Below are 16,065 nucleotides of genomic sequence, written 5' to 3'. Positions count from 1 at the left end.
AACGCTTTCAACTATTGTGTAGTATTTTATGGTATACTGTAATCCACTCATTCGTTTTCAAAGCTGAAAACTCCAAAGAGAGCAACATTTTCCTCTACATCAGTGTTTCCCAAACTTATTACAGCGACTTACTCCTCAAAACAAAGCAAAAAAATCATCTTCTGTCTGGCCTCACACAGACTACAACACGTTCCATCAATATAGCATATATTGTACAATATTACATATAGTTTTAACACTAAAACCAAATGAGCACTCTTTTATCAAAGTCAGTTTGGAATGCTATTGTTCTTTATTATAAAAAGGTGGGAACTACTGCTCTACATCAAACGAACTTTTCCCGCAACAGAGACGGAATATTCCAGTAGATAAACATTGGTTTGCTATCAAAAGCAGTCTAAAGACACAACAAAACAAAAGACACAAAAGCACAATTAAAATCCAATTGATGCCCTTCAAGGAAAGTTAAAATGTGGATCATATCGTCTTCATTTTATAGTTAAAGGGAAAAATAAACCAAAAATCCCCAAAAATAAACATTCTGTCATCATTTACTCACCCTCAGATTGGTCCAAACCTGTATACATTTCTTTGTTCTGCTAAACACAAAGGAAGATATTTTGAAGAATGTCATTAACAGAACCGATCTCTTCCCCTCTTTACTGACATAGTAGGGGATAATAAATACTTTGGGAGTCAATCTGAGGGTGAGTAAATGATGACAGAATGTTCATTTTTGGGTGAACTTCAGTGAAGCATGTAAATGCCGATCTGTTAAAGACATAAGCGCTGAATCTATTCACCAGATTCAAATGTTCTATGCGCCTTCTAAACCAACGCTGTTGTTCCAGAGCAAACATAGCATAGAAAAACAGATTGAGCAAATAATCATTTTAATGACAGAATGATGTGAGTGATGTTATAAACAGGAGAAGAGAAAGAAGCACATGTTGGGCAACATTACAGAAAGCTTCAGGCCGGAGGAAACAAGTGTTCATTATGTCAAGTGTCCCAGAGAGTCATTCAATTAAAACATAATAATGTCCGACTCCCTCAGGAATTACATGACAGAAACACACACGAGACAATCAAAATCAGCACAATGTTTGTGGAAATCACATCTGGAGCCAAAAGAGCTTCGCTTACAAAAAACAAGTTTATTCAAGTGGGCCATATCAGCATACTTTATACTGAAATACTTCTTTTAAAATGACACCTTAGAATACTAGACATAAACTGACAGAAATGTTTAAGTATATTTGGTCCAAACTTGTACTTAATCTTTTGATGGCGCCATACTAAAAGGTTTAATGACGTATTCTAAGTATACTTGACTTATAGTTGTTTACACTTTTGAGTAGACTATTAAATACTTTACTACGTAGTTGTACACACTGTTTTTTAAACTTACACGTTCACGTTTATTTAGTAGACTAACAATATGATATAAATATAATATATATTTATGTTATATAATATATAGTAAACAATAACTATGATGTTAAGTTCATTTAAAGAAACTTACAAGTATATATGAAGAGTTTGGTTCCAAAATGAGATGCAAACTATGTTTTTCATGGTTTTTTTTCCAATTAACATCAGTCAAACTGCAGTTGGTGTGTTTTGATTTAAGCCATAATAACTCAAAAAATACAGCTAACTAACACAAGAAAACACAACAAAAACATGATAACATGACAAATAACAAAGTTATCTTATTTTGGAACCAAACTCTTCATATATACAGTATATTTATATAGAGAGAGATTGAGAGAGAAAGAGAGAGTAGACTATTAAATACTTTTGTAAATAGTTGTGCACACTGTTTTATAAACTTACATGTTCAAGTTTATATAGTAACAATTTATATCATTCTATATATAGTAAACAATAACTTTGATGTTAAGTTCACTTAAAGAAACTTACAAATAGCGGTTTAGTGTGAATATACTTATACTACTAAAATGTATACTTTCAGCAACTTAAAATGTGCTACAAGGACTGAATTAGTCAACTATAGTTCACTTGTAGCATAAGGCTAGTTGCAATAGAAAATGAAAAACATTGTTGTAAACTAGTTGTATACTCAAAATTTACCACTGTCACACTTAGTGTACTTAAAAGTCCATTATTATCATCTAAAAGTGGACCAATTTAGTCCCACGCGGCATTGAAATAACACAAGCATACTATTAGTACATTATCGGTATACTTACGCCATAAAGAGTACTTAAAAATACACTTGATTTTTAATTAAGTCTACTTAACAAAACGAACTTGAAGTGGGTTATACCGTACATATATGTTTTTGTAAAAGTTTAGAGACTGGAGTGATGGAGAAGGTCCTGAAAGTAGTATGATGAAACCATAAAGAATGTTTCGATTTTTCAATAGGGAACATTTTCTGTTTCCTTCATTCTTACAAGCCGTTACTGTCCCGGCCACTTCATGACTATGAAACGCACCACATTTATAGCCTGTAAACAAGATTTGGAACAGACGAAGCCGGCGGTCAGAATTCACTGAGGTTACTGCACACTTTCAAGCCTTTAATAAAGATCAGAATGAAGAAAGACTGTGGAATACTGAAGTGTGGAATAAAGACGGTTTACACGCTTCCATGTGAATGACTGTGGTGTGTCAGTGTGATATTCATCATTAAACACACAACACTACAGAGAGAGACCACACACACTCCCGTCTCATCCCTTCCCATGAGTCTGTGTGAGCTTCAGCCTCAGAGCATTACATCAACTCAATCAAGCTTCTCATGACACTGAACACGCGGAGAAAAAATGGCTCTTCTTTTATGGCTCAGGAGATTTGATGGAGTTCTCAGTTGCGCTTAATTTCAGTATCGGATTGTTGAGATCTCTTCTGAAACTCTAATGGAGACATTTGCGAGATTTCTGCCTCTTTCTCTCTTTCTCATATCTGAGACGCAGACGAGACTTAAAGGGATAGCTCATCCAAAAATAAAGATTCTGTCATCACTTACTCACCTTCTTGTCATTTCAACCCTGTATGACTTTCGTTCTTCTTCAGAACACAAATGAAGATATTTTGAAATGAGTCATACAGGTTTGAAATAACATGAGAGTGAGTAAATGATAACAGAATTTTTTTGTTATTTTGGGGTGAACTATCACTTAATTTGCTCTCTATTTAATCTCAGTGATGTCTAAGAAATTGTTATTACCAATCATGTTGGTATGACATATGTTTACTTAAGCTATATAAATGGGGACATTTCACAATTGTTTTTATACATTTACAGTACAGCTAACTATAATTTTAATAAAACTAACATTTGTATAGCGTTTTTACAACTCAGAACATCCTGAATGACCAAAAAGAATATCATAAAATGACTGAAAGTTGTGATAGAATAAGGGTAAATTTGCTATCAAATATTTTTTAAATTGAAAAAAAATCCTAGAAAAACGTACACGAGGATTTTTTAACGTTTATAAAACGTGTAAAATGTATACAATGTGTTCACAATTAAAATATATGCATTCTGTGCTTTTATAGTACAATCGTAAAGAATATAAGAAAATACAGACAATACAAAAATTAAAGCGGCACCTGTACACATAATACACAACCTCATCAACAAGTGCACTAAAACACATGTATTTTAAGTGCTCCATTGTCACACGTATTTCATACGTTTTACAAAAAAGTATTTAGTACTTTTCAGGAGAAACTTAAGAAGATCTAAGTGCACTCAACTGTGATATTTTGAGACACCATTAATAAAAGTAAAGACTATTTTTAGTAGGTTATATTAAGTACAATATGTGTGAAAATAGAACACGTTTAGTGCACTTATTAAAGTGTACTGAGAGTAATTAAATTGTGTATTTTAGTGCACTATTTTTGGGTTGTTGAATTTTAGGCTGTTTCTGTTTCTTTCAGTTTGATCTAACAGGAAGTTGTAACTATTGACGAGGTGGCTAATTTGTAATTGTACAAAAACGTACGATTAATTAAACCTGCAACCATCACTTACCCCATACAACATACCACAACATACCCCATACAATTGTACTATTAAACAAATTCATATTACAGATTGTGTTGTTTTTACTAGTCCAACAATGTGAAGCAGAATAATGTTTAAAAAAAGCGAACTCCTAAATGATTGAGACGGTTCCAGTAACAAACCAATGGTTCTGGTCTTCCTAAAAAGTTTTAAAATGTATCTGGACTCGATTTCACCTTCATTAAATAAAAAAGCAACTAAAATGATTTCAGTTTGTAGGCACTTTCATTTATGTAATGTAACTGAAGTATAATTTAATTGTTTACCCTTATGTTTTTTTTCTCTTTTCTTTTGTCTTTCTTTTTACTTTAATATTGTTCAATCCATTTCCATGTTCCATGCTGATGATATTGAACATACTACTTACTCTTTGTATGCATATGAAAATGTTAAGCTAATTCATACATTGTATGTGAACGTGTGTGTGTGTGTGTGTGTGTGTGTGTGTGTGTGTGTGTGTGTGTGCGTGTGCGTGTGCGTGTGCGTGTGCGTGTGCGTGTGTGTGTGTGTGTGTGCGTGTCTGTCAAAGTCCTCCTGCCAAATACAAATGAGCTAACCCAACTCAAATCGGGGTCATCTGGAAGCCATTTCTCGCCGTATTTTTTTTCCTTTTCTCCGTCTCATTTTAATCTCCTCCTCCTCCCAGGGGAGGTCGGGGCCCGGTGACCGGGATCTGTGCACGCTAGGTCGGTGTGGCACGCAACTCATCCTCGCATGCAAAAAAAAGATGAAATCTGATGTATTCTGCAGGATTCATCTGCAAAACACACACGCGCCTATAGAGGGAAAAAAAGAAAAAATGCACAACAGTCATTACACACATCTCTCTGCATATGGGAATATGCTTGAATTAGTCATGAATCACTCAAAAACAGCTGAAGATTGATGCAGTGATATCAGGTCATTTCACCACAGAGTGAAACACACAAACACAAAGCTTTACAAAGCTAAAAATAACCACATACCTCACTTACCCCATTGTGTCTTCTGCTGGACACAAACAAACAAGCAAACAAACTCTTCTTTATTTCATTACAGGAAATGGGACAATGCATTGTGCAAGGCGCAACTACTTTAAGGAACTTAAGTTACTATATAAGGAATTCTTTTCCATTCCAAAACATTTGCATGTGGTGCAAACGTTTGCAATGAATGCGATGAAAACTTAAGATTCTAAAAAGAGAAACAAAACCTTTTGAGACACTGAAAAAAGTTTGAAAGTAAAAGAGCATCCAAATCGCATACTTATGCACTACTTTACGTCTGAGGTTATGTTGGGCAAAAAAAAAACATTTGACGTCATTTGGAAAATCACACTTAGGATAGTGTTCCATTTGAGATGATATTACCCTTCTAAAATTCATACACTAGATGATAGAGTACATGGTGCACAGTGTAGACTACGTCTTTTGGAACAGGTTAAGTCAAAACACTACGTGAAACATTCACAAATCAAACATGATGATGTAGAAGCATCTGTTGCTGTTACATCCATCACCGACTGACATTAAACATCATCATCATCAGCTCTGATCTGATTGGAGGATGCGTACACATTCCTGATTGGCTCTTGAACTCAAAGTCAAGCGGAGGTCAGAGTAAATGGAGATTGTGGTTTAAGGTACCCACTGTAAAATGTTTGTGCACAAATATTCCTTTAGGCAACTTTCTCTGGTTTTAGAACCGACCTCAATAATTCAATAAAGTTAGCGGATTGAATCGTAGATAGCCGTGTTTTGGTATTTTGAGAGCTTGGATTTTCCTGAGGAGATTTGTATAATAAAAACAAAACGTTCATGCATATCAACAATGTCACAAACAGAATTTTAGCCTCGGATACTTACTAGTGCTTGTTTAAAATACACATCAGATACTGATGCTCAAACTGAACTGAATAAACCCACTAACTTAAAACACTGAGATGTTGCGAGTGCACGATTCAACTATAGTCACTTGCATAAATGTAATACTGGCATCATTTGATAACTAGTTCTCACGGTCTGCAAACGAACGACGTCTTGTGGTGCCATCCCAAACAGGTAAAAAATCGCTCTCCCGAACCTTCTCTGGATGGGTTCCACATTTGTGGAATGATCTGCCCGCTGCTACAAGATCAGCAGATTCTGTGGCCATCTTTAAGAACCGGCTCAAAACACATCCCTTCCGTCAGCACCTGACTGATCATTTATGACTTCTATATCTTTTCTACTCTATAACTTTATATATATATAAAAAAAAATCTGTACACTGTAGTAGGCTTTGTGAGACATGTTTTATTGCACTCATGCTTTTTGTTTTCCTAACGTTGACCCAATTGCTTCCATTGTTTACCCAACTTGTAAGTCGCTTCGGATAAAAGCTTCTGCTAAATGACTAAATGACTAAATGAATGAATGATTATCAAAGCCACTTTGTAACGCCTCCGGGCAGCTACCTACGTCATAGCAAGTCCACAGTCCTATCTACTTGAATAGGGGAAAGCATATATTTCTAAAATCGCTGCCAAAAATCACAATTAGATAGCATATTTCCGATAAATAATTAAACATGCCATGAACTGTATCATAACTTTGGTTTTCTAAGCATAAATTGCGCTAAAAATCATTCTTTTCGATGTCGCCTCATCTATTGCGCCTGCGCACAGGCTGGCAAGCGCCTCACATAAGCTCCGCCCCAGAGAATCGTCCTTTTTACTGATTGACGATTGGCTTGTTTTACTGGAAGGCGGGACTTCCTTAACGTGATATTGATCCTTTCATTCCTCGCCATTCATTGTATCGGAAATGCATTCATTTTTCTTGCTAAGTTATATATTCACAAACGTAAATTTTTGAAGAAAACTCCTTTTTTATTTTTATATTTAAAATCCATAAGAAACTCTAAAAATGTAATTGCTCGTAAGACTATTGTGTGGCGTAGTACTTACAAGATTGTATAGCATGTATGTTTGTGTATATTTGTATATAGTCTATACATGTGAATATAGCCTATATATATATATTTTTAAACTTTTTTATATATATTTTAGTAACCCATCTTGCTGTTTGTTGTTACTGCATGTTTAATTTGTATTTGTCTTGTTGCATTAATGAAAATAAAAAAAGAATTGTAACGGCAGTGGTGCATCTTGTTCATTTTCATATCTTTGACGTTATTTGCTTTAAGCAACTGGACTATCCATTAAAAAAATCTAAATTGTCATTACACATTCACATTCTGGAATAGACTTTTCCACCCACATTTACATTTATGCATTTATGCATTTGACAGATGCTTCTATCCAAAGTGCTCATACATTTTTTCAGTATGTGTGTTTCCAGAGACTCGAACTCACAACCGTTTTGATGCTAACACAATGCCCTCCTAAGTTCTACAGGAACTCATTTCAGAAGTCGAAATAGTTCAAATTCTCTAGTAAAGCATTTCACCACATCAGCACCATGACACAAACCTTTAATAAACTCCATCTACTCTAAACTTGGTCAAGATGGCGCTGATGAGTCACGAACGATTAGCAAGAGAGAGGAAGTTTGATATTGCCGATGTCTTTTCAGTATGCGCACTTCATAGCGTCCGTCAGACCTGGCACCACATTTGTTTTTAGTTCCGGATCACAGCTGACGTCTGATCTATATTCACGTTTCTACGGTTAGTTTCAACCGGTTTCCCCCCCACTGGCTCCTAAACAGCCTATTGGACCCGGTCTCCCCCCGCCCGCACCCGGGGCCGTGCGTGACAGTAGCTCGCTGAAAAGTGGAAATGAGTGTAGTAAACAGTGATTAGCTCCAGACCGGGATAGGCCCCTGTCCACGGCGCCTGCCAAGTCCTTGACCTTCCTGACCCGTCACCCCCTCCAGAGTCAGCCTGAGGTCACGGCCAGCCTTTCACAGCCAGGTTAAAGAGAATAATCGCAGGCAAACACGCCAACCTCACGCAACACACACACCAACTCACCGCAAAGCCTGGCTCTTATTAGTGCGGACGCTGATGTGAGACACCATGTGTGTGTGTGTGTGTGTGCAGAGAATCATGGGATTCCTGAAGAAACACATAAGCATGATATATAACCTCACATGTGTGTTTTACGACGTCAATTTAACATTTTGAAGTTTCAACAGTAAAAGAAGAAAACAAAGTCTTACAAACCCACTGTGACTAGATATTTTTGCATTAATCCTTGATGTTTTAATAAAAAAGATTAAATGAAAAATATCGCTTAAAAGCTCTCTTGTGGCCGGGTTTACATAGCCGTGATTTATTATAAAGTAAATCAAAATCTTTCAGTGAGCTTTTAATACTTACAAATTCACATTTTATTGGGACGACCTTAAACAACCTTCGGTGACTTTATTAATGTTGGTTATTAAAATTCATATAGCGGCTTCACAGGGGTCCCTAATAATAGATATAAGAAATACTCTTATTATATAAAAAAAAGTTCACGAGAAGAAACAATAGTCAAGACTGTGATGTAATAGTTTCAGAAAAATGTTTTATTTATCTTGAGCATCAAAACATAAAACAACACTACAGGTAAAGTAAAAGAAGTAACAAGTAAACAAGTAAAACACTAAACAGAATTCAATTCATTCTTAACATATTATGTCTTTCTTTTAACTGTGCATCTATATAAATATATACTGTATACGTGTGTGTGTATTCTCTCCTGGGGACCAAACACAGAAGTATCTTTAAATCCACGCAGATTGGATCTGATTATGTTTGGCTTCGTTTCTTCTCTCTCCTCACTGGGAATCTCATTTTAGTGCGCTCAGAAAAAGTGATGCTATCAGCAAGAAATCAAGGCTACTGTCTGTAGAGCTCTGGAAACACTACAACGCTTCAATTACAGTCATTAGATCCCTGCACAAATAAACTCCTCCTGCCGAGGAAAGCAGGGATTGAGATTTCCGGCCTGCGCTCACCGGACAATCGTTTCACATCAGGAACATTTAGTTCTACGGCTTAAATCATCATTGAATCGGTGCTATCGAGATCTCACGGCGAGATGATAATAAGCATTTTTATGTAATGACATTACCTCAGAATCTCACGATGTGTTTCGGGGTCAAAGAGATGCAGCAGGTCACAATGCCTGATAAATAAATGCACTTCACGAACACAGACACAAGTAATGAAATTGAAATTCATCTCAGACACACTTTTATGTTCTTCTCAAGTGAAGGAGGCTCCGCTTTACTGTACATTATGAGGAAAAGCATGCTTGCAATTATGTAATCTCTCAATACCCCCCAAAAAAACCCACATGTGAAAAATTATCCTGGATGTGTGTGGGGAAAAGAGAGATCCTGGCACGTTTGGTGATGAGATCAGAGACCCCAGAACATTATGTACCCTATACATGTACACGGAACGTGTGATTTCGCTCGTGTAAAGCTCCTTCAGAAAATACATTTAAACAATGTTGACATCTGTACAGAAGTCAACTGCTTGTATAGCTTTTGATGCACTGTGCTGGAAAAGCATGAAAGGAAAAAGCGTAATGAGACCGATTCTACAATAAAAAAAATCTACATGAAATACTCATTTCAATGCAATCGTATAACTAAATTTCTATAAATAAATATAAACAGTTATGAAAGATGTACGAAAAACGTCGTGTCGTGCATGGTTTTTAATGTTAAATGTATTGTAGCCTATACATACCTACATTACATACTGTATTGCTGTATATTATGTAAGTATTACAAACGGTTACGAAACACTCTTCAGGATGTTAGTTTGTGTTTTTAATTATTGCATGACGATTAAAATAATGTGCGTAACGCTGCGCAGAGCAGAAGCAACGGAACGGTCTCCAGTGCGCAGCGTCAAGAAATAAAAGTGCGCACTTGCCAAACACAGACACGCGGACATTCTCACTTGATCCGCGCATAATACGCACAGGAGGACTGCCACGAACAGTTTTGACACAGAGCGCACGGATGCAAACTAAAGAAAAGTGATTTTACGCAATACTTTCACCGCAGATTTGGGGAGGTTTGTGTCCCGGTTGCGCAGCTGGATCTCCGCGTCCGGCTCAGATCATCTCACGGAGTCCCAGCAGCTTCCACAGTGGGAGGAGTGACTTTATCTGTGGGTCCGGCCCCCTGTGTTACAAACATATATAAAAGACAGTGGTCAAACACACCAGACTCACAAACGCATGTGTGCTTAACTTGGAAAGGTGAGAGCAGAAAAGAACACTCGACTCAAACGTCTGCCTCTCGATTGATTGTCATACTTATGATTTTTGCAAACTGATGCTTTGAAATGGGAGAGTTTGCGTTGTGTTTTTTGCTGGCATAAAGAAGGGAAATATTACATGACCACTTGATACAAATTCTGTGTTTTTCTTCATTTTATTTTTCAACGGTGTCCTTTTGAGCAGGAAAAAGAACATTTTCATCCTCCTAAAAAGAATAAAAGTTCTTCGGAATGGCGCCGAACGACGCTGATTTTGGACTCCAGGGCAGCAGCATCATTAAGGAATGGACGGGGCAGGTCCAGCCGGCTCTCATGGCATCATTCATCATCCTCTTCTTCATGGAGGCGTGGCTGTGGGTCAGGAACCTCACGTTCAAGAGAAGGTTGCCGGGCCCGTTCGCCTGGCCCGTTGTGGGCAACGCCATGCAGCTGGGACAAATGCCACATATCACTTTTTCCAAGCTGGCGAAAAAGTATGGAAACGTCTACCAGATCCGACTGGGCTGCAACGACATCGTGGTGCTGAACGGTGATGCAGCCATACGACAGGCGCTCGTCCAGCGTGGCACGGAATTCGCCGGCCGACCAGATTTTGCGTCGTTTCGGATGATATCCGGGGGTCGAAGCATGACGTTCAGTAACTACAGCAAACAGTGGAAGATGCACCGCAGAGTCGCCCAGTCCACTTTGAGGGCGTTCTCGTCAGCCAACAGCAAAACCAAAAAAGCCTTCGAGCAGCACGTGGCCGGGGAAGCCATGGACCTGGTCCAGATTTTCCTCAGGCTCAGCGCGGACGGGCGATACTTCGACCCGTCCCACGAACTCACGGTCGCTGCCGCCAACGTCATATGCGCGCTTTGCTTCGGGAAGCGCTACGGCCACGATGACCCCGAGTTCAGGACGCTCCTGGGTCGTGTGGCTAAGTTTGGAGAGACGGTGGGAGCCGGCAGTTTGGTTGATGTCATGCCCTGGCTGCAATCCTTTCCCAACCCGGTGCGAAGCGTCTACCGCAACTTCAAGAACCTCAACGAGGAGTTTTTCACTTACGTAAAGGATAAAGTCGTGCAGCACCGAGACACATACGACCCCCGTGTGACCCGTGACATCAGCGACGCCATCATCGGGGTCATCGAGCACGGGAAAGACAGCACGCTCACACTGAGCAAAGACTACGTGGAAGGGACGGTCACAGATCTCATCGGAGCAGGACAGGACACCGTCTCCACCGCCCTGCACTGGATGCTGCTTCTGTTGGTGAAATATCCATCGATCCAAAGCAAACTTCACGAGCAGATCGATAAAGCGGTGGGTCGTGACAGACTCCCCTCGATAGAAGACAAAAGCGCTCTGGCTTACCTGGACGCGTTCATCTACGAGACCATGCGCTACACCAGTTTTGTGCCGGTCACCATACCGCACTCCACCACCTCCGACGTGACCATCGAGGGTGTCCACATCCCCAAAGACACCGTGGTGTTCATCAATCAGTGGTCCGTCAACCACGACCCCGAGAAGTGGCGAGACCCTCATATCTTCGACCCGTCCAGATTCTTGGATGAGAACGGAGATCTGGATAAAGACCTGACCAACGGCGTCATGATATTCTCCACGGGTAAGAGGAGGTGCATTGGTGACCAGATCGCCAAGGTGGAGATTTTTTTGGTCTCGGCGATCCTGCTGCATCAGTGCTCGTTCGAGAGAAGCGCATCGCAGGACGTCTCTCTGGACTGCTCGTACGGTTTGACGCTGAAGCCTCTCCATTTCACAATCTCGGCAAAGCTCAGAGGAAAACTTCTTGGCTTGGTGTCTCCGGCATGAGCGAAAAGCATTTCTTCTTTCTCACAGTGCCCATGTTGTGACTGAAAAGACTGAATCTTGCAAGCGTATATTCAACATAACAATGAGTATTAGTGAAGCTGCACTGAATGATGTAATATTCTGTGTTATATTTAACAAATATACATGTATGTTATAATTGAAGGGACAGTTCACCTACTATGAAAATTCATTTACTCGCCCTCGCCACCTGTTGTTTTTTTCGTCCGCAGAACACAAAAGAAGATATTTTGAAGAATGACACTCAACTCCATTGAATGAACACAAAACCACTGAGACATTTCTCAAAATATCTTCTTTTGTGTTCCACTCAAGCAAGACTCGCATACAGATTTACGACCACACGAGAGTGAATAAATGACAGAATTTGTATTCTTGGGTGAACTGTCCCTTTAAATAATGAATTCAATCACATCCATAGAATGTGTGTGTCCGGTCGTTGACAGACTCTTTAATCTCTTTATTTACGTTTTAAAAGCAGGACTGCAATGTATGATGTTCATGGTGAAATAGAAAGCCACTGTATTAATGATTCTGATATAATATCATGCAATGGTTTGTTAGTAATGTGTTTCAGAACATGCGTTTCCCTTCATTCGTTCATTTTTTTATGCAGAGTTTGCAAAGACATTCAGTAAACTGATGTGATTATAAGCTTCAGGTATTTAAAAGCCTTTATATTTATACTTACCACACAGTTAGTCTTTCGATAAACACTATTCTTGTCAAATAATGCATCGTATGTTTTGAACGAGATTCTGTTCAGTAAATCTGTGCAATAGAAGTGTTGCTATAAACATCAAATATGACCAGATGTTCAGATTCAGAACATGAGGTGGTCTTCAGTGTCCCGCTCTTCATCATGATGGCATCCCACTGCAAAAAAAAGGGGGCGAGAGAAAAATCACGATGTTACTCTGTATTTTTGCCGTAAACATCCTTAAAACAAGATTTATTGTTCATGTTTTTTTCCTTTTGAATTCCATTGGCGAAAAGCATCGCAATGTCTTTTTATAAAATTGTCTATCATTTTGCAAGCAAATAAATCTCGCTTTAAGGGAGTTTAGATAAGAGTGTTGAAAATAAATGTGCTCTTCGTGATGTCATCTCGTCTTGATGACGTCATCGTAAAGGTTCTCTTAAATCCTCCTTTACGGTACCTACAAAATCAAACATGTTGGTGAAAATCTGATGAATTTCCAGGATTTGTTCCTATATTGTATAATAAGCATTATGGTCATGTTTACACTGAACGTCTTTAGAATTAAAGTGCATGTCTTCAGGAATTCATACCACTTATTTGGAAATCACATTTGTATCCAGGCATTCTTAGATTATATGTGTTTTTATGTTTTTACTCAAGGTAAATAAGCTACATGTGGACTAAATAAAACGCTGTTTAAACGTGCACATGTTGTTGATCTCTCTCTGTTATGACACAAAATCACAGCATCTGTACAAAAACCATACACTGTAAAAAACAATACTAAGATTAACTTATTTTCTTGTGTTATTTAAACTTGACACAAAAAATCAAGTCAAATTTACTTCAAGAAAACAGTGCTCAAAACGTGCGCAAATTAACACAAAACAAATTTAAATCCTATAATTGTTTTTTTACAGTGTACATACTGCTTGAATCTTGTTTTATTGCTAACGTTTCTTACATCGAGACCTTCAGCTTTACAGAAACACATTTTAAAGGTGAAATTCTAAACAGACTGAATTACATTCTGTCTCATGATAAATACAAACCGTCATGCTACAGATTCAACTACATATGTGTGATGTATGAACTGTCACGGGGCGTCAGCATCAACGCGTCTGATTTACTTTGAATGGGTGACGTCACGCGTTGCCGAACTGAATTGTGGGTCCGTCAGCGTTGCTTCACTGGCATTGCTTGAACATTTCTCAACTTTTCAAGTGCCAATCAGGTCGCCTAATGCAAATAACCTAGTGCAGGCGCTAGCCAATTGCGTTTATGAAACGGGAGAACAATTTGTTTGGCTGTTGTCACTATGACGATCGCGTCGGGCACGCTTCAGACAGGCCCTCCGTCAAGCGTTGACGCTGACGCCCCGTGTGAATCCAGCGTTCCTATAAGGAGATCAAACTCTATTTAGCAGAAATGATTGAATTGTGCCTGACATGAAAGCAGAGAATCACAGGTGAACATCATCACATGAACCATCAGAAGTGATCACAGGTGTAGATCATCACATGAACTATAGACAGACGTATTCTCTTTCCCATGTTGTCTCCGTTTCTCTCATGTTTGTGAATGTCTGCATTTCTGACCATCTGCTCTTCTCTTGTGGCATCAGAGTCATCTATGCATCCAAGTGCACTTGTGAAATACATAAACCTGTTTGCAAAAACTCCTCCTACTTGAGAGATAAAACACAAAGTCAAAACTAAAAATTGACATTCTTCTAAATCTAAAGAAGATCATTACGAAACTGTCAGACACGGAGAACACTGAGGAAGGGAGTTCACAGATCTGCCCTGCGCTCATCGCCTCCTTCATCTTCCTCTGCTGTCTGGAGGCTTCCGGGTCCCTTCTTCTGGCCGCTCGTGGGTAACGCCATGCAACTCGGTCAAATCCCGCACATCACCTTCTGCAAGCTGGCAAAGAAATACGAAAACGTCTATCTGATCAGATTGGGAAGCAGGGACGTGGAGGCTCTGAACGGAGAGGCGGCCATACGCGCTGCTCCGACACGTCGCCGAGTTCACCGGCCGACCGAACTATGCGTCTTTCCGCTCCGTGTCTGGAGGGAAAAGCATGACGTTCAACACTTACAGCAAACAGTGGAAGATCCATCGTAAAATAGCTCAGATCAGCATTCGTGCATTTTATTCTGCAAACAGTCGGACGAGTAGGCCTAAAGCCTTCGAGGAGAACGTTGCGGCCGAGGCCGTAGAACTCGTTCCAGCATTTTTGAGAAATAAGCTCAATTTTAATCGCTCTCGTGAACTCACGGTTGCGGCCGCTAACATCATTTGTGCTCTGTGCTTTGGGAAACGCTATACGAACCCGAAGAACAAGAGTTTAAAGCGCTCCTGGGCCGCGTGAATACATTTGGAGAGATCGTAGGGGCTGGGAGTTTGATCGATGTCATGCCCTGGCTGCAGTCTTTCCCCAATCCTGTGAAAAATGTGTTTCAGATCTTTAAAGACCTCAACCGAGACTTCTTTACCTTTGTCAAGGATAAAGTACCACTGATGGAACACATGCGAATTTACAAACCCGAGGTCAACCGGGACATGAGTAGGGTGACCACCCGTCCCACTTTGCATTGTACCGCACAGCATTTTCACCCCTTGTCCCGCACGTCACGTAATGAGAAAATGGCCCGCATTTTCATCAGTCTGTTGGTTTTTAGTTGTCACATTAAGAAACACATTCTTTAACCGGAAACGCACGCTTGTTTGTCTGAGATTTATGGCAGACGGAGATCACTTTCGCATCTATTCCTTGTACAAATCGATCGTTTCACGTTGGCACCCATGGAATATCTGTATTTTTTAACAACATTGTGACTGCATGTATCTTTTGTTTTATTTTACGATAAATAAACTGTTTTATTACTTGCTCAAACTGCCTGAATAGCGTCATGTAAACGCAATTATCCTGTCCGTTAAACTTAAATCAAACCCCGAAACGAATTACACTGAACAAAATTCTAAACGCAATACTTTTGTTTTTGCCCCCATTTTTCATGAGCTGAACTCAAAGATCTTAGACTTTTTCTATGTACACAAAAGGCCTATTTCTCTCAAATATTGTTCACAAATCTGTCTAAATCTGTGCACTTCTCCTTAGGCCGAGAGAATCCATCCACCTCACAGGTGTGGCATATCAAGATGCTGATTAGACACCATGATTATTGAACAGGTGTGCCTTAGGCTGGCCACAATAAAAGGCCACTCTAAAAAGTGCAGTTTTACTGTATTGGGTGAGTATGCCG

The 16,065-nt window shown here is 39.3% G+C and overlaps 1 protein-coding gene and 1 pseudogene across 1 annotated transcript; both read left to right on the top strand.

The window, feature by feature from the left end:
- The first annotated feature begins 10,227 nt into the window (after window positions 1-10,227).
- LOC130560254 (cytochrome P450 1B1-like) lies at window positions 10,228-13,493 on the top strand. The gene has a single exon (XM_057343915.1). The coding sequence runs from the start codon at window positions 10,487-10,489 to the stop codon at window positions 12,071-12,073; it is 1,587 nt and encodes a 528-aa protein (XP_057199898.1). The 5' UTR covers window positions 10,228-10,486; the 3' UTR covers window positions 12,074-13,493.
- A 749-nt stretch (window positions 13,494-14,242) lies between these two features.
- Window positions 14,243-15,508, top strand: LOC130559831 (cytochrome P450 1B1-like; annotated as a pseudogene).
- The last annotated feature ends 557 nt before the right edge of the window (window positions 15,509-16,065 follow it).

This window comes from Triplophysa rosa, linkage group LG10 (genome assembly GCF_024868665.1).
Source record: "Triplophysa rosa linkage group LG10, Trosa_1v2, whole genome shotgun sequence".
NCBI lineage: Eukaryota > Metazoa > Chordata > Actinopteri > Cypriniformes > Nemacheilidae > Triplophysa > Triplophysa rosa.
Note: the sequence above shows the minus strand (reverse complement) of the source record. Positions and strands in the feature narration are given on the sequence as shown.

Excerpts from the sequence above, each read along its gene's own strand:
- LOC130560254 (XM_057343915.1), top strand. The coding sequence starts at position 10,487 with ATGGCGCCGAACGACGCTGATTTTGGACTCCAGGGCAGCAGCATCATT.